Here is a 24,637-nt window from a genome sequence, read left to right as displayed (position 1 = left end):
ATTCAGTACACTATGGCCTGGTACCTACAAAGGCGAATTTGGTATAAACATTTATATATATCCTGAAAGTACACATTATAAGGATTACATTTCACCCCCCTTTGACATATGCACAATTTAGTTTTTTCACAGTCACACAATTTGAAGTTCAGCAGTAGGCTATGTGCACATGACTCAGTACAGACTTGATGCCTTGTACCTAAAAGCAAACTTGGTATAAATATTAGGCTAATGTAGGCCTATATTCTGTCATAAGGATTTAATTTTACCCCCCTTTCAAATATGCACAACTTGTTTTCACAGCAGCACAATTTGAAATTCAACAGTAGGCCTATGTGTCAGTGACAGGCTTAAAGTTTAAGTTGGTACGGAGTTACATAGCCTGGTACTTACAAAGGTGAATTTGATATCCGTTTTTCCTTAAAGGGTGTTTCCTGACATGCCTTGTATGTGATTTGATACAGTGATGACCTGTCGGGGTGGGGCGATTAACATATTTCATACATGTAGGCTAATTTATGTCATATTTAGGCTATGCCTACATGTGAAAACATACAAGTTGACATTATTGGTTGTAAACATTTTAACTGATAAGTTTGAGTTTTTTTATAATGGGGTTATTTTAGGTGATGTTTATGGAAAAGGTCATCCTTCCACAATTATTTTCTTGCATGATAATCATATACAGCATTTAGCCTATATATGTTATATATGTAACCTACGTTTAATACATTATTATCCCTTTCTTATATGTTTGTTTTTTCCACTCTCTGTTAGCAGTCAGTAACCTATATCAGAGCCGTTCTACTTAATCCCTTATTAGACATTTTCTGCCTATATCAGGGCATGGAGACGTTCGTCTGGCTTTGCATTGAGAAAGGTGTTGCGTGAGGTCACTTCCGTTTAATTTCAAGCACATTAGCGTTAAAACTCTGCTACAATTACAACATTTACACGTGATTAAATAGGCTACGTTGCAGCAACATGCATACATTTCGTGCAAACCGTTGAAATACTCTCAAAAACGAATATTGACCTACTTTATCTGATCGTTCGTGTGTACCTTTATTTTGACATTTTTCGCCGCCATCTTGCCCGCTATTGTCGCGTACTGTCGCTTACTGTCGCTGGCTCCACGGAACTAGAAATCACAACTCCATCTTCTTCGTTTGTCTTCTTCTCTCTGGTCTGATCTATCATTCACTGAGCAGCGCCAGCGCCACACACCAGTGGCAGCAGGCTGCAGTGTTTGAACGTGGTTGCATTAGTTCTGCTTTTGACGTTCTCATATAAAATCGTAATAAATACATAATTGTTTTATTTGGTAAGCACAGGGTAGCCACGGGGGTGCCAGTGACACAGCTACATGGGGCCATGGGGCCATTCTAGGCTTCAGTGTAGAGCAGCCACGTTGAGGGACCATTCACTAAATGCACACATAAATACATTTATTATAGCCCCCCATGGATGAAAGTCCACAAAACTTGGCATACTCCCAGAGGGTGTCAGGTTAATCATACACATGAAATTTGGTGCAGTTCATAGCATCTCATCTGAAGATAGGGGCAATTAAAGCAATATTACATTACATTTTCAATTTTTACCATGGGGGTGCAATTCACAAATGACTGGTTATAAGCTAAGTTGATCCGAGCTCTTGAGACCAACATACCATAAAAAATTTGTCATCCTCGGTGCCACGGTTCAGGTAGTTATGTAGGAAAAACTGCAATTTTTGGGCTTCGGGCGGGGCCAGCGCGGGGGGGGAGTGACCCCCGGGGACGAAACGAAATTTTTCCGTAAAAGTCTACTGGGGCTACATGCCCACCAAGTTTCATGTGCCCCGGTGTTACGGTGTCCCGGGAATCGTTGACCAAAAATTCAGAACCGATGACGGAAAAAAAAAAAAAAAAAAAAAAAAAACTTTGACAACAACTATATGACCGCTTCGCTAGCTATGCTAGCGGCGGTCATAATAATGAACTTGCTTTCTAAATCAAATAATCAAAAGATGGTGCATGCACAGATCAACTGTGCTTTTCAATAGATATTTCTATCGCATGCTTTAGGTGACACGGATGCTGACAGTAAGTTAAAAGTTTAATGGGCATAAATCATGACTTGTTGTAACAGAGGTAAATGTTGTAGCAAATAGCCTGGTGATGAGACAGCTTAAAAAATTTCACACTTGCTGGAGACCCTGGCGCGTATAGTTGCGGTAGGGCCGGCCCTGCTATCGGTAGCCTATCTGAGAAATCATATTTTGGAAAAGACATGCTATGGACCCAACCAACTATCTTGGGAGGGGAGAACTCCCTCGCATGGTATGCTACAGCCCATGCAGAGGCTGCGGTGTCAGAATGCGGAACCTCTGTAGCCTACTTTAAGAGAAGATGGACTAACCTGACAAACGTAAAAAAAAATGAAGCGGCCCATCGGGAAATCTCCCGATTACCCACCCCGGGCCTGCTGCAGGGCTTCGGGCGGGGGCAGCGCGGGGGTGGAGTGACCCCCGGGGACGAAACGAAAATTTTCCATTGAAGTCTACTGGGGCTACATGCCCACCAAGTTTCATGCGCTCCGGTGTTACGGTGTCCCGGGAATCGTTGACGAAAAATGACGGGAAAAAAGAATTTAAAAAAAAAAAAAAACTTTGACAACAACTATATGACCGCTTCGCTAGCTACGCTAGCGGTGGTCATAATTCCCATAGGAGCAGGAGGATTTTTTTTTATATGTTTTTATTTTTAAAGGCCAGCTATTTCATGGATCCAGGATATTATGCATCCTGATAAAGTTCCCTTGGCCTTTGGAATTAAAATAGCCCCACATCATCACATACCCTTCACCATAGCTAGAGATTGGCATGGTGCTTTTTCCAGTTAGCCTATTAGCCTGTTTGATTTGCATTGAGCTCAATGAAATCGCCAATCCTGCATAGTATACCTTTAATTTAATATTTCCAGTGCCGCCATTGTTTTCTGATTTTTTTGTAACTCCCGCCTCTGTGTACATCGCAGGCTTCTGATTTGCTCTGAGCGGTTCAAATTTGCATAAAGTTGGGAGATCGCCAACTTTGATTCGCCCCATGAGGCGAATTCGCTTCATTTCGCCCTACCGGAGCGGATTTCGCTTCCCTGTTCATTTTCAGTGGGCGCGAGGCGAAATTTGACTTGTGTGGAAACCCACCGTGAGGATGCAGTTAAGTTCAGTGCATCGCAACGCGCTGGGGGGGGGGGGGGGGTTATTTTGCTACTCTTACTACACTGCTACCAACTAGATTGGACGGGGCTGCATTTATCCTGTGGGACAGTTTACCATCTGATGTTCAAGGTGACTATGAGAGTGCAAACAAAAGGCTATAGGGCTCGGGATCATGACGTGAAAACTATTGGCAGCTTCACTCTATTGGCAGTTTACTATGGATTACTATGGATTTACTCCCGCCTATTAGTGAGTTCCTGTTACTTAGTTTTTGCCTTCTTGGTCGTATGTTGCTGTGTAGTGGGGTGTAACAGCGCAACCCACGATCGCAATAGGAAAAGAATCGCTAATACTATATTTCTGCTCCTTGTCTTCTGCATCTGAATGAATGGATATTACGTTCGGTGCGCTACCAATATGTCGGCGATATTCCTAGAATGCAAGGCGTGTGCCCGAGTCCTATTGGATGCCTTTGGACAGAAACAATTTATTCTATATTTCCAAACATGTCTGAATGCTCGCCCCAGGAATGCAAATGAAAGTTTAGAGGTGTATGCAGCCGATATTTCGAGACTGGTGCTGGAGGCGTTTCCAGAGTATGATAAAGTTGCAAAAGATGGGGAAAAATTCCGCTGTTTTCTTGCAGGCCTTGACCCGGCCTTTACAGACTAAGTGTCACGAGATGGGGGCCAGTAATTTGGAGGAGGCCATGGCAATTGCAGCACGCTGTGAGCGTGCAAGACAGGCTCTGTGTGTGAATGCACAGGTTCCCCAAATGACCCCTCTGCATACCAATGTTTCAGTTTTGGATTCTGTTGACCGCAACTCTACAATGTCAGCCGGACTCCTAAGTGCGGTCGAACGCCTGTCTGTGAAAGTGGACAACCTACAGACGGAGTTGCGGGACATTAAAGACAGTAGCCGCAGGGCAGGATACGACCGACCAGACACTTACCGTGCCAGGGCCAATGATCAGCGTAGTCTCTCTCCATATCGATCATCACGCGAAGGCTGCAGGTGTGACTGTGCCGTTCAGCGGCTGCTGATTTCAATTCGAGGGGGCGTTCTCCACAGCGTGGGGGCAATTCACAGGCCCAGCGCTGGTCATCTCAGGAGAGGTTGGATGCTCGGACGACAGCAGCTGGACCCTGGACCTCTCGTGACACGGAGGGGAATTCCAGACGGGGGGTTAGGTTTCTGTCCCCGGGGCGCCGCTCTCCCTCCCCTGCACATACAAGACGAGAACAGGAAAACTGCTAGTGACTGGCGTCGTGGCCCAGACGCCAGTTTTGCCTGTGGAGGGCCATCGCCACAGTCCTGTTGACATGTCTGCTACTTTCCCTTCTAATAGCCAGACTTGTAGCGACCCTGTTAAGCACACGTCATATGTGAAAGGACTCATTGAGGGTTACGAGCAGTGTTGCCCACCCAATTGGGCTTCTTTTATATCGTTCGGCGGGGGGAAATAAGCTGTAGGTGGGTAAATAACATTTTGAGTTCAATGGATCTCTATAGGCCTATTCGGACGGGATTAGTTTTATGGGGGGACGTAGAGTAATGCAGGTTTATCATATGACCTCTGTAATATAAATGTCCAATTCGGACGGGACTAGACATCTCTGTCATTTTACCTGACATGGGAGGAGTTACTACGTTTACGTTCTGCCGTCACATCTTCGTCGCCGTGCACGTGATACTTTGCGTCAGGTACGTGCGGCATTTTCAGATTTGAAAGACTACACAAGTTGGTAAAACTAGCAAACGTTATAAGCTTTAGGCCATCCTTAAAAATATTCTTGTTTGCCGTAACCCGACCGACCCTGTCAAAATAGGGCCGACTCAAACATTTATTTTTTTCCCCCTCTAGTCCGACCGACTTGCCGGTTGCAAATTGCGTTAAGACCGACTGATTTTTTTTTAATTAGGCCTATTCTTCAAACACCCAATACAAATGCAATACAATAATATTATATTTTCTTAAGTATTGTGAATACAAATTGCCTACATACAAACGTAGGCTGCGTTCTTTCTTCCAAATAAAAACCTGTGGCGTCATATGTTTATGTTTGTCGCGCTTGACTGTAGCCTAATGGCTGCGGCTGTAAGTTTGTGGTCGACGTCGAAACTTATACTAGTTCGGGCACTATTATCCACCTGAAAACGCATTAAACACTTGAACATTTAGATGACTTAGCACGAAGTTATGTCCAGATGTTTTCCCGGACCCATCCCTTCTCCCCATTCGTGTACGGTGACCGTGTCAACAGACTTAAATGAGACCTTAAGGTTTTGGTGGAAGAAACTCAAAAAATTGAGGACGTGCCAGCATTAAGTGGTTTCTTTTGGATTGAAACATTTAAGTGACCCGTTAAGGGATCGTTCTACTACAGGCTAGCAAGGACAGCTATTCTTCAAGTGGTTAAGAACTAGCTACTGGTGGAGAAAAGAAAGCAACGTAATGTCTCTGATTTGTAGGTTGCATTGACACGTCGTAGCGGTGGATGCAAGTAAACCGTATAATCTAGTTACCAGTAAAATCATTGAAATGAACATATTATTTTTTTCATAATAGATTTTCATATGATATATTTTTTGTTTACTTCTCTGACAGTAGGCTACAGCATATTTAAAGCTATAGCCTACTGTACATTTTAGTCAAATCAAGTTTATTTGAATAGCACATTTTATACACAGAGGTCATTCAATGTGCTTTAGACACAAAGCAAATAGTAACAAATAAAAGCAGAGAAGGGCAATATAGTCAAAGAATAATTCAAAAGGTAAAGATCATTATAAAGCAAGAATTTAAGCAAGAGTGTTTGTGTGTTGTTACAACAAATAAGATCTAGTCATAGGTGTGCAGATAACATACGGTTAATGCACCCTCTATAAAGTATGCTGATTTTTGTTAAGTCACGTTCAGAAATATTACTATATTGCCAAAAGTATTGGGTCACCTGCCTTGACCCCCATATGAACTTAAATCACATCCTATTCTTAATCCATAGGGCTTAATATGACATTGGTCCACTTTTTGCAGCTATAAGAGCTTCGACTCTTCTGGGAAGGCTTTCCAAGGTTTAGGAGTGTTTATGGGCATTTTTGACCATTCTTTCAGAAGCGCATTTGTGAAGTCACACACTGATGTTGGACGAGGAGACTGGCTCTCAATCCCCTTTAATTCATCCCAACGGTGTTCTATTGGGTTGAGGTCAGGTGCAGACCAGTCAAGTTCTTCCACACCAAACTCATCCATGTCATCCATGTCTGTATGGACCTTGCTTGGTGCACGGGTACACAGTCATGCATATACCTTGTGGAAAGCCTTCCTAGAAGAGTTGAAGCTGTTATAGCTGCAAAGACTGGACCAACGTCATATTAAACCCTATGGATTAAGAATAGGATGTGACTGAAGTTCATATGGGGGTCAAGGCCGGCGGTGACCCAATACTTTTGGCAATATAATGTGTGTTGTGTGTGTGTATGTACATATATATATATATATAACATGCAAATGTTTCTTTCATACCAACAAAATCGCCGTGACCAAAAATGTACTTTTTTTTTTTACCTTTGTTTTTTACCTTTGAGAACAAAACTGAACAAAACACCATGCCTATCTCTAGGTATGGTGAAGGGTGTGTGATGATGTGGGTCAATTTTAGTTCTAAAGACCAAGGGAACTTTATCAGGATGCATAGTATCCTGGATCCATGAAATAAGTAGCCTTTAAAAATAAAAAACTGCCTGCCCCTATGTTAACCCTATGTGTTAAATTCCCATAGGGTTACATAGGGGTGACAAGATTTTTGACCCCAGTATTTTGGGAAGAACATTTATTTATTTGTGATACATTATTCATTCACATAGAAAATTGGTGTGTCCTTAAAGGTTGGATTTTTCCTAATTTTATTACATAAGCCATTAAAATCAATTTCCAAAAGATGATTTTATATTCCTCTTTTTAGTCAACTTCAGCATGGGGTGACAACAATTTTGACACAGACTGTATATAGTACATAATATAGGCATATGCATGTAACAGCCCAAATCTGTATAATTATGAACCTGTTTGGCATCGAATATACAAGGATTTAATTTTTTTGTTGAAGGAGTGGAGTGGGCATGTATTTTGGTGAGTAGGCTAACCAATGCTAGTGAACATGTTTCAATCACAGCAGCAGGCAGATGAAGCAGCTTGTCATTAAATCACAACAATCAGAAAGCAAGTGATTCTGCCTCTGTTACAGTTTTTGTCCGTTGCTTGAACACTATAGACCCATGCTTAAACTAAAGTAACACAACTTGAAGTTTTGTTGCTTTATCTCAAACACATGTACGGTGTACCTATACTTTAAACAAAAGTGCTGCTTTGCACTCTATTTGCAATTCTGCAACACACTTACTCCTTTATGCGACACACTTGGTCCTACATACTACTCTCTATGTCATACATAAGACACTTTTTTCAAAAATGAAATCTCAGAGTACCATTTGTTAAACACATGTATCCAAAATACAAAACACATCGGGTTGCAACCTCTCAAATACACGCCTGAACGCACTTACTTGCAAAACTGAACACCAATCAGCCAGCTACAAAAGGTAAATGGTAATATGAATGGTATATTTCCCAGTGATGTGTGATGACTAGTGTGTAGATTTTTGGCACAATGAGTGAAGTTTTGCTAAATGTATTCAAGCAAGGTGTTTTATATAAAGTAGACTAGTGTGTTCCTCCTGATCTGAAAGTGTATGCATATGATGCAAGTGTGTTTCATTTTGTCACCAGAGTTACATTTTGACAAAGGATTGTTGTTTTGGATAGCAGAGTTTAAGTACTGATAGTAGAGTTTCAATTTGACATAGATGTGAAAGGTGTATTTCCTAGTGTTGTGTTATGTTTACTTGTGTGTAGAGTTTTGGCACAGTGAGCAAAGTTGTGCAAAATGTGTTCAAGCAACGGGCAAAATCTGTAATAACACAGCAGGCATATATTAATATAGTAAAACTATTTTAATATTCAACTAGTAGAATAGTACTTATTCAAATTGTCTGTAGGGGTCCTAACCACACTACCACAGAAGTGTAACTATATTTTGAACATTGTCAGTGGTATAAAATAGTATTTTTAGATGTGAGAGCATTCTCCCAGAGCTTCCACTCTAAGCTGTTTCATTGTTACACTTTAAAATGACTTTAAAGAGACCTACAGCACAACACCAAGATCTTGTTGTCTGTGTTTTAGGGAGACACAAAGCACGACATCAAGCTCTTTGTTCTTGCCATTCTGCTGAGCAGCACTCTGGTCTACAACAGCCGAGCGACCATTGGCAACCGGACCATCGAGGATCTGCAGTATCCTTCTGTAGACACACCAGCTCTGTGCACCAGGCACTCAGAAATCAATTATTGGCATTTTAGTATGTTAATACCATTTGTGATCCCTTCCCGCCAAACATGGGACGTCCCCCAGACTTTCACGATGTCCCCGACTGGTCCCCAACATTGCATTCTCTAGCAGATGACATTGGGATGTTATTGACGTCTGGAGCAAGTTCTCCTTTGATCCTTCTATGACGTCCAGTGTCGGACCTTTTGGGGATGTCCCTGTTCAGTCCCTCAGTGCTGTCCGCAGTCATTTCATAGACATCCCAAGGACGTCCTTGTGTGGGCCCGACAATAATGTTACACCAGGGACATAAAGGGGACGTTTGTTTTCTAAGTGCACGCGAGGGAATGGCAGGGGTCACTGATGGTCACCGATGAAAGTAAACAACATACTGTATCTCCCTGTGTATGTAGCTCATAAAGTTTTCGATAACTGAATGAAACGTAATGAAAAGTTTTCAAAAGTTAAAATATAATCAGATGATGAAAAGTCTAGCTTCAAAAAGTAAAAGTCCTACCACATAGATGTGCCCTACCATTCATTTAAACCAGCTTATTCTAATAGCAGGTTAGCTAATGAGCTGCTAACCGTTAGCGGCATCTATTATACAGCAACAAACAGTACAGTTGTGCGTCTAGGAAACAAAGTCAGTTCATTGCAGATATATGGATTATGTAGCAGTTATGTTTTGAATGAACGGTTTAATGTATGCCAACTAGGGAATAGATGCAGCAAATTCACATTTAGGTTAACTTTTGCTGTGCTTGCTTGGAGGTAACTCAATACCTGATGCATGTACATTGCTGCTCTGAATAGACTTAGTCATGTACTTATTATCTTGTTTTATGTTTTATTTTCAGAACGACGAATGATAAAACCAGAGAAAATGTTAAAGCAAAATACTTCTTCGCAAATTGTATGACCTTATAAACTTTATGTTGAATGCAATTGTAATTCATTTGATGTATACTGGCGGTGTCGATGTTACAGCAGCTCCTAGAAACAGCAGTGCGCTTCTCTGATGTGATTTCTGATGAGAACCAGAAGATATCTGATTATTGCTTATGAATAAAAAAGCTACAGTGATCCCTTGTATATCGTGGGGGTTACGTTCCAAAAATAACCAGTGATAAGTGAAATCGGCGAACTAGCAGCTTTAATTTTTTTACGATTATTCACCTCCGCCAAGGAGGTATATGTTTTTATCGGGGACTGGCGTTTGTCTGTCTGTCTGTCTGTCTGTCTGTTTGTTTGTCTGTTTGTTAGCAAGATAACTCAAAAAGCAATGTATGGATTTCGATGACATTTTCGGGGGAAGGTCGGACATGACCCAAGGTAGAAACGATTAAATTGTGGGAGTGATCCGTAATTCTGTCGGGATTCCGGAGGCATTTATGTATTTAGCTTAGTGGTGTAATGGCATGGTATGGCCACGTGGTGGCAATCTGAATAGTATGGTTCAAATGTATGACAACCTAGGAAGAACAATGCAGGCGGAGTTCTGTGCTAATAATAATAATAATACATTTTATTTATATTGCGCTTTACATCAAATAAATGATCTCAAAGTGCTACAATGCATACACACATACACACACACACAACAGGATAAAAGTAACACCATAGAGGAAGTTAAAAGTAGCATAAAATTAGGCTAAAACCAGCATAAAACAGATAAAAGTATTTAGTTAAAAGCTTTTCTAAAAAGATGTGTTTTTAGGCCTTTCTTAAAAGAATCCACAGTCTGTGGTGCCCTTAGTTGGTCAGGGAGAGCATTCCACAGACTGGGAGCAGCAGAGCTGAAAGCACGGTCGCCCATAGTCCTGAGTTTGGTTCTGTTTTGCTGGAGGAGATGTGATTGTCCGGACCGGAGATGACGTGAGGAGGAGTGGGAGTGGGGGGGGGGGGGGGGGGGGACACCATGGAGACACTGATGGGACAGAAGGGAAACCTTGTATTCGATCCTGAACTGAACTGGAAGCTCTCTGAGTGCTTTTCTAGTTATAGATGTTTTATGGCTGTAAAACCCCTCACTACAAACTTTATACACTTTTCTCAGACAGTTATTAACATGTGCTCACATTTCCACTTGTTTAAATACTCTCAAAGTTCAAACCTTCATAGAAAAATAAAGACAGGCTATTAGAAAATGAAACTACAGATCAAAAGTTGTTTTCAGGTCCAACATTTAACCCTTAGATGCATAAGTGGGGTCAAAAATGACCCCAGAGGTTGTTTTCTTGCAGTATCTTCTTAATTTTAATTTTTTTTCATTTGACCTTCCATGTATTCCTCAAATAGGTTGTCTTTGACATGAGGTAATTTGGATTTGTGTCTAATTATTATATTTTTGAAGTAATTTCATGTTTTGTATCAATACCACCGATCCGCATACGTGGGGTCAAAAATGACCCCAAGCATTTTCTATGGAATTTCAAAAGTTAACCCTAGGATCTTTTGATTTTTATCAAGTGTGGCAGTAAGGTATACATTTACTGTTGATTATCACATCTCATGTCAGCAGTCTCACCATCCTGAAGGCTATTTTTACACAACAACATAAATCTAAGTATCATCATATAATGTGGCGGCCAAGCGTTCATAGCGACGTCGCTTTTTGATCCTTCGATGTCCACTCTTCCTATCATTGTGAAGCAGAATTCACCAAGCGATATTTACAGAGGGATTTGTTGATATAGCGTTCTTGGCCTGATTTGTATGACTTTTTATGCCTAAAAATAGGACGAAAATTCATTTTTTAAGCCAATTGGCAGTATCTGATTTACTGGATAACAAAAGAAGATATTCATAATCACCTCTGTAAATGTTTTTTTATTTGATATATTAACACTACAAAAAAACAATTTTCAACCTGGCTTTTTCCAATGGTCAGATTCTTCGCATCAAAACATATATGCAAATTAGCGCATATTTAATTAGACATTACCTAATTAGCATATTTAAACATAAATACAGAAAACTTGCAATGCGTTTTTTTCTCCTATTTATGTGAGTGTTCAACTGGTAAAGTTTCATGAAGATATCTCTAAGTTAAAAATTTTACCCTATTCACCTATGTTGAGATAATTTTAGGATGTTTACCTTTTTTGCCTATCTAAAAGCTGTTTTGTAATAAAATGTTAATAAAAAGTGATACATCATATGTCCAACATGAAACAATAATTTCTTTGGCAAATATATAATAAAAATCATCATCTTTAACCAAAATGAAAGACATTATTTGAGTTTAAAGCAAAAAACGCATGCATTCTAATTGGGGTCATTTTTGACCCCACTCATGGAAGAGTGTAGGTATTGGTAGCCTATGCATCTAAGGGTTAATAAGGTTAGGGTGAGAATTGAAATAAATATTTTCCTATACTGTAGATGGCTTTTAGAAATAACTAATGAACCTTAACGATTAACCTATGAGTGTGATATCTTGTGGGTGCTAATAAGACACTGAAGACGGTGATTTATAAAACCGAACATTTACTGGAAGTGGCTAGTACAATTCAGCATAACACACGTATCGTATCTCACAGCTCGTATAGTATCTCGGAGCTCGCTTCCTACTTACTCAAAACACACGTCATGTGACTAAGGGAACCACTCACATTACTGCTATCTCTACACATTAGAAACCCAGTCTATTACAATGAGGCTGAACACATTCAATATTATTAATAGTGACTCGCGTATTTCACCTCCTGGTCCTGGCGCTGCTCCGCTGTAGCTGCACTGTAGCCTCCATTCTGGAGGTGCCTGTTTCATCCATTGGTTTGATCTGGTTGGCTATTAGGCAACTTTCCGCATAAGATGGGCTTAAATTTGGAAATGACATCCACAGGCGTGGGAAGATGTGTTCGGCAGGGGGTGCTGTGGGTAGAATGAAAAAATCCCCCACCCCCCCAAGAGCAGTTTCACACATCATTAGCAATCTTTTGAATAGGCTATGTTGAGTGTGCGTCTGCAACAGTGAGCCTACTCCTTTTCGGCTTTCGGAAACAGCAGCGTCATTTTCGCCAGGGACCGGGTACTCCACCAATTTTTATGACGAACGATTTTGTCCCCACCACTTTTAAAATGTTCATTCATCAAAAAAGTTGGTGCCCACTGGCTACAGATAAACCTATTGTGATCGACAATGGCAACGCATAATGGACCGAAATAGCCGAAACAATGTGTTGTCCTACTTGCAACAATGTAGGCCTATCTTTTCCACTTTGACTGTGGAAGCGAAAGCCAGAGTTCCAAATGGTTTCAAATTTGCGCACTAAACAAAATATGCTATCACGTCTCAGGATAGACTAGGCTACTCGTATGCTGGCAACACAACACAACAGTTCACAAACTCTCTGTGTTTGACAACAGCTATTTCAAATCATAGCCTTCTTTCTCTTTATCGCCATGGCGGTACGCATTTAGATTAAAGAATAACGTTTGCGAATCCTTTTGTTTTGTTGCCAGAATGCTTTTAAATGAAAGTTTGACTCGGGTAGGCTTACATTCACAAATCATACAAACCACAAACTGGGATGGTTCTAGGGGTAACGAGCACTGCCTCAAAACGTGAAGAGCTTCGTGGTTGCCACGCTGAAGCGACACTAGCATTTCCTGGATTTTGTTACTAGCAGCCTGTCCTCTGCCAAATACAATTGTAGCCTATTTTAAGACCGTTTTACAAAAAAAATAATGTAACCTAAATGTCCTGACCTGCACTGAGGCTCCGAGAAAGAGCAGAGTCGAGAAAAAGAAGACTAGCCTATGCAAACATGTTATGTGCAAATCTAACAACTGAGATGCTTCCCCTATAATCATTATAGATCAAAATAGACAAGTAGAACACACAAACAACCATAGGATTCATGAGGTCATTTTTGAAATAAATTAAGTCACCGTTAATGCCACGAGGCAAACATGTGTTTCTTAGCGTCCTTAGTTTACTTTTTCGTTCATTCGTTATTCTATTTTGGAATGAAATGTGAAAATGTGAAAAGGGTGCAACTTGGTGTTTTATTCAAAAGAATGAAAGCAGAAATGTCTGTATTTTGTTTTCAAAATGTGTAATCATCTTCAAATAATAGTATTAGAAAAAAAATGACATTTCCGATAATTTTTTAATTTGTGATATTCACTTATTCCTTTATTTTAGCCTATTCCATTTGACTGATCCTATCTTTTCCCTGGAAGTAGGCCTACACCGTTTCGCGCGCCGCGCACTCACACATCTCCACGACCACAATATTCCTCCCGTGGGGTATAGCCTATGAACCTCGATTAGTGAGTTAGCGACGAGGTATGTCGCGCTCAGAGCTAGGGTATGCTGTCATACGAAAGTGAATCTTTTCTAGTGTCACTGTATCACCATGGTATCTTAAGCTGCCAACCAAACCTGGGAGCAGTGGCTTTCACGAAACTCACTCAGGGGTGAATTTATCAAACTAGGCGGTAGCCTACTTTGGGGTTAACTGTAACCATTTTTAAGGCCGTTTAAATGCACCAAATCAACAGGCCACCTGTTCACCATTCACCATTCAAATCAACAGGCCAACAGCCTCCAAAAATGGTTACAGTTTACTCCAAAGTACCAACTAGGCTTTCAGCTCAGAGCGCGTTCTCTGGGTTTGGGTGAATTTGGCCAATCGTGAAACGTGGAGATGCACAAGACCGCCTATATTAAAACAAGATTACTACGCTAAAACAGAGCCACTTTCGTGTCACAGCATACCCTGGCTTTGAGCGCAACATACCTCGCTAACGCACTAATCGAGGTTCGTAGTATACCCCACTGGTCACCCAAAACCTGGGTCCAAAATAGACCCAAATGCAATCCAGAATGGCCTTTTTTTAAAATTCGTTTTTTGTTTTTTCCAAAAGTTCAGTGTTTTATTTTCAATACGTAAAATATATCAAAACGTGGCACTGGATTCAATTTCACAAGTCATACATCAGAGTAAAAATTCATATACAACTCCTTTTTCATTTCCCATGCAACTTCCAAAATAGAATAATGAATGAACGAAAAAGTACACGGACCCTTAGCGTCTTGAAACTTTCTTCTGTGAACTGAAAGTCCGATTAAACTTCATTCAAAGGCAGTCCATAATTCAAATGAAATGGTTTCCTAACGAAAAAGTCTTAACTTTTATAATAGGCCCTAATAATAGAATATCTAAATAGGCAAGATGTTTGTGGGTCCATGTATGCTTCGTTCATTTGATATTCAATTAAGAATCAAAAATAAAAAAATGACTTGTTTTTTCATTATTTGTTTTGAATGTGATACGAAGAAGAAAATGACGCTTTTTTTCCAGACTTTTGATTTCATGGTCAGATCAAAAGTAGAACATTTAAAAAACAGACTCAGGGCTAACTGATTTTGATATTTATTTTTTTCCGATTGCTGTGACCTGGAAGTCTATTCAAAGTCACTTTCTTGGTCTTTCAGTGATCAGTTTTGCCAATTTAGTGACTTATTTGTTGCTAGCTTTAGCGACTTTTGGCAATTTTAGCGACAGAAAATATTGTCTGGCAAATCAGAAACTGGGCGACTTTGCGCAACTCAGTTTCATTGTTGAATCGTCAGAAAATCATCTCCCTTCTCGTGGCTGTTTTCTTGAACATTGCATTCGCCCAAATCTTTGCTCCATGATTATAGAAGTAGCCTAATGATTAGTCTGTAGTAGCCTAGGCTATCAGGCCATGTTATTGCATGGAAGTTAGACAGGTCATTTGCTCAACTTTTTGGGCCTAGTTTTCTGTCAAAGTTTTCTCAATGGATTCCTGGTCAGAACCCCTATTGAAACAGATTAAGACTTGGGGCATGTTAAATTTTGTCCAAAAATTCAAGATGGACGCCGTATGGGCAATTCCCCATCAGTTGGAACAGGTCCGACACCATGGTCCTCAGTTTTTCCTGATTTTTGGTCAAAATGTTCCTCCATGTCTCATTAGAGGAAAACCAAAATTTTAGCTTGGTATCTTGTTTAGTTTCTGAGATATGGCTCTTCAAATGTGGATAGACGTGTCCTAAAAAAAGGCTGAAAATGCCTGTATTGAATGAGCACCACTTTTTTTAAACCCCTCTCCTGTCTTAAGCCTACCATATTATTTTCTAAAAATTTGAACACTGGGGCAGTACCCTGTTTAGTTGTCCAATATCACAAAGGAATTATAGTCCTTCCCACCATTGAAGACTTATTCATCGAAACAAACCCATATTTTTTTTAAAGCAATGAAAAACAAAAAAAAAACCTGTTTTTGTTCTCTTATGGTCATGAATGGATAGGACTCACATTTTTAAAACTTTACATATAGTCCATGAGTAAGAGAACATGTTGAAAAAAAATTGAGATGGTAAGTTTTCGTATTTCGAGGCTATGCGCCTTCAAAGATGGCCAAAATGGTGTTTTTTCCTAAAAATGCCAATTTCATTGCTTTTTTTCAAGGACAAGATGAAATGCAAATCCAACATTTCTTTTCTCCTGCAATAGTATGCCACTTTGTAGACCATGTGAATGTGGTAGATCCGACCTGTCCATTTTAATATCCCCTCAGTACATGTCTGAAGTTAGAAAAAATGAAAAATTGTCTTGGCTGAAGGAGGTGTTGGTTCGATTTTTATGAACCTCTTAGAAGGACAATATGGGGTTTAAACCCATTTTTTTCTGTTTGAGGGATCGGAATGCCATCCTATAAACAGGATAAAAATGTTATATCCCATTTTTACTCTTTATTGACCCCTTAGAATATGTCCAAAAGTTGTCAAAAATGAAAAAGGTGACTAAATTGACGGGCTTAAAATGGCCAAGTGGATCAAGTCACACAAGGCTAAAAATGTAATATAAGACAGATGAGATACTGAGGGAGAACACTGTGAAATGTATAACCCCTGTTACGATGGCCTTTGAACCCACTGTGTTAAGTGAGGTTAAGGGCTAAAAACCACCAACCACCGATCCGGTGGTCTCCAATTTTTTCATATCTCTTGATAGAAAATTTGAGACTTGAAACTCATACATGTTGTTCATCTCTTCAAAGTGGCTTTTTGAGACCATCCATGACTTCCTGTGATAACCGGAAGTTGGTTTAAAACAGGAAGTACACTTTAAAAAGGCTGTATGTCTGGGGAAAAAAACAAACAAAAAAGCTGTTGAGGCCTACACTTTTTGGTCAAGTTAAACCCTAAGGGCGATTTTTTTATGTCATACAAAGTGGGTACCACTCAACTCCAAATGGTCTGAAACATACTCCTACACAATCTCTCAAACCATAATTTTGGCCTCAACACTTAGGCCCCAACAGCTTTTTGTTTTTTTTCCCCAGAGATACAGCCTTTTAAAAGTTTACTTCCTGTTTTAAACCAACTTCCGGTTATCACAGGAAGTCATGGATGGTCTCAAAAAAAACCGCTTTGAAGAGATGAACAACATATATGAGTTTTAAGTCTCTATAAATTTTCTATCAAGAGATATGAAAAAGTTGGAGACCACGGGATCGGTGGTTGGTGGTTTTTAGCCCTTAACCTCAGTTAGGGACACAGTGGGTTCAAAGGCCATCGTAACAGGGGTTATACATTTCACAGTGTTCTCCCTCAGTATCTCATCTGTCTTATATTACATTTTTAGCCTTGTGTGACTTGATCCACTTGGCCCCTCAATTTAGTCGCCTTTTTCATTTTTGACAACTTTTGGACATATTCTAAGGGATCAATAAAGAGTAAAAATGGGATATAACATTTTTATCCTGTTTACAGGATGGCAATCTGATCCCTCAAACATAAAAAATGGGGTTAAACCCCATAATGTCCTTCTAGGAGGTTCATACAAATCAAACCAACACCTCCTTCAGCCAAGACAATTTTTCATTTTTTCTAACTTCAGACATGTACTGAGGGGATATTAAAATGGACAGGTCGGATCTACCACATTCACATGGTCTACAAAGTGGCATACTATTGCAGGAAAAAAGAAATGTTGGATTTGCATTTCATCTTGTCCTTGAAAAAAGGCAATGAAATTGGCATTTTTAGGAAAAAACACCATTTTGGCCATCTTTGAAGGCCCATAGCCTCGAAATACGAAAACTTACCATCTCAATTTTTTTTCAACATGTTCTCTTACTCATGGACTATATATATGTAAAGTTTTAAAAATGTGAGTGCTATCTATTCATGACCATAAGAGAACAAAAACAGTTTTTTTTGTTTTTCATTGCTTTAAAAAAATATGGGTTTGTTTCGATGAATAAGTCTTCAATGGTGGGAAGGACTATAATTCCTTTGTGATATTGGACAACTAAACAGGGTACTGCCCCAGTGTTCAAATTTTTAGAAAATAATATGGTAGGCTTAAGACAGGAGAGGGTTTTTTTTTTAAAAAGTGGTGCTCATTAAATACAGGCATTTTCAGCCTTTTTTTAGGACACGTCTATCCACATTTGAAGAGCCATATCTCAGAAACTAAACAAGATACCAAGCTAAAATTTTGGTTTTCCTCTAATGAGACATGGAGGAACATTTTGACCAAAAATCAGGAAAAACTGAGGACCATGGTGTCGGACCTGTTCCAACTGATATGGAATTGCCCATACGGCGGCCATCTTGAATTTTTGGACAAAATTTAACATGCCCCAAGTCTTAATCTGTTTCAATAGGGGTTCTGACCAGGAATCCATTGAGAAAACTTTGACAGAAAACTAGGCCCAAAAAGTTGAGCAAATGACCTGTCTAAGTAGGCTACAGTGGGTTCCCTTAGAAGTGGCCACTTAATTCACGCACATTGAATTACAACTTATCGCAACGAGGTGGCAGTTTAAGTCCGCTGTAGCATTGCCCCGGTGTTATGTTTGCCGGTGTTATGTTTGTATTACTGCTTTTCCCCACCTACTGGTTTCTTTGTGCATGCTTGCGTTGCTCACAACAGCTGCAGGAGTTTTCATCTGTGCCATCACTACACTACAACCACTCGGATGAAAGACATGTGAAATATAGGCTATAGGCTATTTTAGCAAAAAGTGGACCACAACTTCATTCACAAGCAGAGCAAACAATTCAAATTAGAAAAACCTAGATTGTCAGCTGAGGGGACGTTTAAATAGCCTATAGCCTAGGCTAACCATAGTCTTTAGGTTAAATTGTGTATAGCCTATGGCAGGGCTGTACAGTGCGAGCAGGTCGTCGCAAAAACGACCAAAAATATATTAGTGCGAGTGGAAAATAATAAATGCACGCACACGTGCAAGTACTGATTTCAACCCTTTCATTCGCATTTTGCTCCTAAAATGAATCCACACCAAGTGGATCAAAGTATAGCCTAATACAATTTCCGCGCATCTGTAGGCTATAGGCCTACAAATTTAAGAGTTGACAACTCTTACGCACCTGGCTGGACACTCACGCTTTCAGCATCAACCTCGCGCTCTCACACACACAAGATTTGGATTTGTCACTCCAAATCCATTCTTCTTTTTCTTCAATCCGTTCGTTATCAGTTGGTGACTATGTAGCGATTACCGCTGAAACAGTAAACCATGATAAAAACGTGACTATGACAATTACCGTGTTCATTTCAAAATATGTGACCTTCCACAGCGAAATCAGTCACATTGTTTAAATTTTCAAAATAATAGTTATTAAGTTTTCACGAAGGGGTTTAATCAACCTTCAATACGATACCTATATCTAATGAATTGAACGTCATATTACTGAAATATAAATATTCAAAGGAGTTGAGTTCATCCTGTCATGCCAAGAGAAAAACGGAGAAATCTGCCTCTGAAGTTTACCGTCGGCTCAACACTCACGAACGCTTTGTAAGGTCGCCGCTATTTTAAGATTTACGGTACTTACTTATATTTACAGCACGTGGATAGCTTGGTGGTTGACAATGACTGCATTTACCGTAAATATCGTAATAGAATAGTAGGCAAAAACGAGACGCCTCTAACAGTGTAGACCTCCCACTAGTAACATAAATGGTCATTTTTCTCAGAAACGCCTGTTGCAACCGCATCTTGTCGAGTTAACTCGACGGTGGCGCTTAGAGGGTTAACAACAATTTCTCAAAATAATGGTCTCTGGCATCTCTGTTTGCTACTTCACTTTGCCTCAGAGTTGCTGTCACGGTGTATTGTTCCTTTTGCAATACCTGCCAAATTGAATGAATAGAATAGAAAAGAATAGAATATATACTTTTTTGATCCCGTGAGGGAAATTCAGTTCTATGCATTTAGCCCAATTTAACCGAATTAGTGAACACACACAGCACTCAGTGAACACACAGTGAGGTGAATTACACAACCCAGAGCAGTGAGCTGCCTGCCCAACCAGCGGCGCTCGGGGAGCAGTGAGGAGTTAGGTGCCTTGCTCAATGGCACTTCAGCCATGGTGGATTGGTCGGGGATCGAACCGGCAACCCTCCGGTTACAAGCCCGAAGCCCTAACCAGTACACCACGGCTGCCCCAAAATTGCTGCTCATTGACGTCACAATGACAAACAAACGTAACTGACAGACCAATAGCCTAGAGAAAATCAAAAGTTCGTTCCCAGGACGATATAGGCTCAGGTATATTGTTAGCTTTCCATCTTTGGTTTTAGTATGGGTTCAAGAGCACCTTGGAGAGTGAATATAACCTAGAGCAGTGTTTATCCTACTCCTACCCACATACACACACAACAATCAGGGTCCGGGAATGAATTACCAATGCCTAGCCTAGGTTGGGAACCACTGCTGTCAACGTCCAAAAAACGTTCTCGGGATGTAACGGGAACCACATTGTTAAGGAGGCGACATTCGGTGGGGACCTGTAGGGGACGTCGCCGGATGTTATTCTGTTTGCTGGGTTGGTAACCTGAACCTGAAGCTGTTACTGCTCTGTCCTCAGTACTATCTCCTTAACCCAATGCAGTTATGTAACAGAACTTACAGAGCATATAAAAATCAACGCAAATGAGGAAGAAGGGAACAGTGTACAGTTTGTGAATTTCTTCCCAAACTTTATCTGTGCTGTGAGGGATTTCACTCTGGAAAAAAAGATTAATGGGAAGAAAGTGACAGACGATGAATACCTAGATCATGCCCTTCAGCTGAAGACAGGTACGTGTGACTAAGAACAGTGATGTACCCCACACTTGTTTCAGAATGTTTGTTTGTAAATCTTTGGATTAATTCATTTTAATTCCTTTGAAGGTACCTCAGGAAAAATAGCAAGCTATAATCTTCCAAGAGAGTGCATCCGGAATTATTTCCCATCTCGGAAGTGTTTCACATTCCCATTTCCAACTAATCCGGACAATATGTCTAATTTGGAAAAAATGAATAAAAGTGATCTTTTACCTACTTTTGTGAGGGTTGCAGAACAATTTTGCCAATTTGTTTATGAAAAGAGCCATGCGAAAGTGCTGAAAGATGGATTCAAAGTCAACGGGAAAGGTGAGTTACACTGATCATTCTGTTGTGAGGGTTTAATGAGAAGAGTAACTTTGAAGGGTCACAAATGAATTGGCAGGATTTGGAGAATCATGACGCCTTTATAACCTACATATTTCTTCTTGGAAGAACGGCTGGTGAAGGAGAGCCAATGTTCTTATTTTGTTTTAACATTAGCCTACACAGGTTTACACAGAGTAATGAATACTTCTACGTCTTTACGTCTCAGAGTCTCAATCATGGTGCCATTTCACCTAATTAGTTGTGAAATGTTCCTCCTTTTGTTGTCTTTATCATACCACAACTTTTTCTTTTTTTGCACCCATCCCAACTTTTGTTTTGTCAAGATGTGCTGATATTTTTCATGAAATAGTCATATTTGTCTTCTTCACAGCTGATACGTTGTCTATGAACTAATCTCAATTAAATATAGGGTCGATATGTATATCATGGATTTTTTTTTTTATTCACATTTTACAATGCATTCAACCAACTTTTTCGGAATTTGGGTTGTAGTAACAGGAACCTGCAACCTGTGTGTTGTTATGAATAAATAATCAGAAATACAGTCTTTGTAGTATAAATCATGTGCTTATCTAATAAAGCATGTGCTTATCTCTTTTTTTTCCAAAGTTCTGGGTGAACTGGTAATGCTGTATGTGGACATCATCTCCAGTGGTGGCATGCCCTGTCTGGAGAACGCGGTGGTTGCCATATCCCTGTTAGAGAATGAGGCAGCGGTCAAGAACGGGGTTGGGGTGTACCGCAGTGGCATGGAGGAGCTGAAGCAGACCTTCCCTGTACAGCTGACACGCATCACCTCTGAACACCAGCGCCTCTACATACACGCCCTGCAGGAGTTCATGAAGCGGCGTTTTAAGGACGATCAGGGAGAGCACCTGAAGTCTTTAGAGGTCTCTTTAATTTATTTACAATATATCATGTATTGCATTAATAAATTAATTAATTAATATTGAGTTTCCAGTTTATGAAATGCAAAGCTACTTATTTGGTTGTTAAAGGGATAATCCGGAGTGAAATGCACTTTAGATCAATTTTTTTGACTATTGGGAGTACATACGTTGAGTTGACACCAAAACCATGTCATTCGGATGTATTTTGAATTCACCGTTTTTAGCCAAAGCTCGTTAGCCTGGAAGTGACCGGGGCGTGTCCTTTCGCCGCTACAAAACGCTATTTTTATACCTCTTCTACTGTTCCAAACAACACGAAGTATCCCCACGTCTTTATGTGGTCGGATAGAGAGTCCAGAATGAATTTAATCGAGTCCGTACCTTTCCGGAAATGTTAGTAAAGTGTTGTTAAAGCGTTGCCAGCTGCAGCAGCGACATTTACGGAAAGGAACTGTGTAAAGCATTACCTAGAGGCAAGTAAACCTAAATAAAAAAAACTCGATGTCACGAATGGCAAATTTCTGTGTGACCGAAATCTAGACGCCCCTAGCGGCAGCAAATGTAATTTGGCTGGCGGGGTAGTCTAGCAACACTCCGTAGAGCTTAGGAGCTGAGAACTGGAAAATCAAGCGGGCCAATCACAGCGTGTATAGAGTCGGTGGGTGGGCTTAACATAATGGTGACTGACATGCGACCAGAAGTTGCGACGGTAACGCATCCTGTTATTTGAAAACAAGAAGATGATTCGTTTAGCGTTATCCTATTGCGTGGAGAGGGAAGGTTACGCATCCTGCTACTTGAAAACAAGAAGATGATTCGTTTAGCGTTTAGGGAATTTGAAAGACAAATGTTTATCCCACCCCTCCGATTGAGCCCTGTCTACGGTGAGTGTCCAGACCCTACATCTTAGTGTGACCCATCAAGTTACAGCAAGTTACAGGATGGCTAACGTCACAAAGTCTGCACGCGTACGATGGGAAGAAAACAATGTTTTTCAGTCCCCTCCCATTGACAACAATGGAGTCTGTTTGTCCATGGCTATGTCTCATTCCGCCTACTTTCGTCAGTGCCCTGCGAATGTGCACTGACCACTTACTGCCGTAGTGCCCACTTTCGATGATTAGTACTGTCCCAAAATCAACACTTTTGTTAACACACTTACAGGAAATGACAGACGGAATGAACGTGACGTGCTAGGTAGCTAGGTAGCATTAGCATGTAAGGTTACATTAACTCTCCCAATGATTGTTGGCTTTAGTCAGTGATGACATGTAATTAATGCATTAGACAACAGTAAACGTTTTGTATTTGTGCTGTTACTTACATTAATACCAGAGTTAACATGTATAACATGCTCATCCCAGTGGCTGGCTGGCTTAACGTGCTAGGTAGCTGTAGCATTAATCTGTAACTTTTAGGCTAATTAACTCGCCAAATAATTATGTCGGCTTCAGTCAGTGAGGGACATGTAAGTGATGCATTAGACAACAGTACAATGTCTCGTTTTACCACCATTGCTTACATTTATGAAAGCAGAGACAACCGGACCTGCGACGATACAGGCTCGGTTGAATTGTCCGCCATTGTTTTCAAATTTGAAAAACCTCCACGATGTCCTTGGTCCCTCCCCTTCCGCTTTTTAGTCAAGATGGCGTCCGTTTAGTGCGAGTAGGGTCCATCGTTCCACACTGAACTTTTTGACCGTTTTTAGGGGGTCATCCGGGTACCTTCAGTGCCCTGACTTTTTGTGTTATCTACACTATATACTTAAAACTAAGTGGTCGAAGGGTAGAAGTGGGCGGAATGAGACATAGCCCATTTCTTTTATTGCCTGAACACCTGGCATAGGATTCGAATTGCTCAACGACCAGATTGTGATGTAGAACTTAGGACCCTCATTCAAACTTTGTAATATAGGTCTTCTAATGGACCAGGGGCCGGTTTCCCGATAACGTTCACTCTTAGCGAGCTAGGAAGACTCCAAAGGTATAACTTACCAAAGTTGTTTACCTTTATAGTCGTGGTTCCCGAACTATCACTTAGGAGTCTTCCTGCAAGAGGCTCCTTACGTCCGACATACGAGGCACTGTCCACCATGAAGGTGCTGAATTAGGTGACATCGATTGTTCAGAAAACGATTTTTTATTTTACGGGGAGGCATGACAGTATAATGAAAGCGTTCTTTGCACAAAAAAAATATTGCTTTTCATATCAATCCGCAACAAAGCCGTTCGCTGGCTACTCAGCTAGTAGTCATTGCTAAAGAGGGTTACATGCTGCCACTCAGACATGCCACCACTACGACATGCTTCCATTTAGACATGCCTCTATTTCGACATGCTGCTATTTAGACATGCTGCCAATCCGACACATTTTAGTACCCCCATTCCGACAATTTACAAATCCTATTTTTTTCCAAGACAATTTAACGGACCCTATGAGCCCGACGGACGCAAAGTGCGTCAAAAAACACACCCATTTTTCTCTGTACATTGCTCCGCGATTATTAGTCATAGCGAGATGAGACCTATATTGCATGAAAGAGCAGAACCGGGGCTTTAACGAGACTAGACAGTGTCTGTACGATCAAGTATGAAAATAAAATAAAATCATGAATTTAAATCAAAGTATAGGCCTATCATATTTACAGTCTATATTGCTCCACGCAGCCACTGCTCTCGCTTGGATTACTCCG

General features: G+C 40.4%; 1 protein-coding gene across 1 annotated transcript in view; it reads left to right on the top strand.

The window, feature by feature from the left end:
- Positions 1-24,637, top strand: part of LOC134098133 (guanylate-binding protein 1-like) — a 70,714-nt gene that overhangs the window by 11,160 nt on the left and 34,917 nt on the right. Inside the window, exons 5-8 of the mRNA XM_062551103.1 lie at positions 8,453-8,562; positions 20,508-20,695; positions 20,789-21,031; positions 21,662-21,942. Of these exons, the coding sequence (XP_062407087.1) occupies positions 8,453-8,562; positions 20,508-20,695; positions 20,789-21,031; positions 21,662-21,942 (822 nt within the window). The remainder of the gene's footprint in view (positions 1-8,452; positions 8,563-20,507; positions 20,696-20,788; positions 21,032-21,661; positions 21,943-24,637) is intronic.

This window comes from Sardina pilchardus, chromosome 12 (assembly GCF_963854185.1).
Source record: "Sardina pilchardus chromosome 12, fSarPil1.1, whole genome shotgun sequence".
Classification (NCBI taxonomy): domain Eukaryota; kingdom Metazoa; phylum Chordata; class Actinopteri; order Clupeiformes; family Clupeidae; genus Sardina; species Sardina pilchardus.
This window is presented reverse-complemented; position numbering and strand designations above follow the sequence as displayed.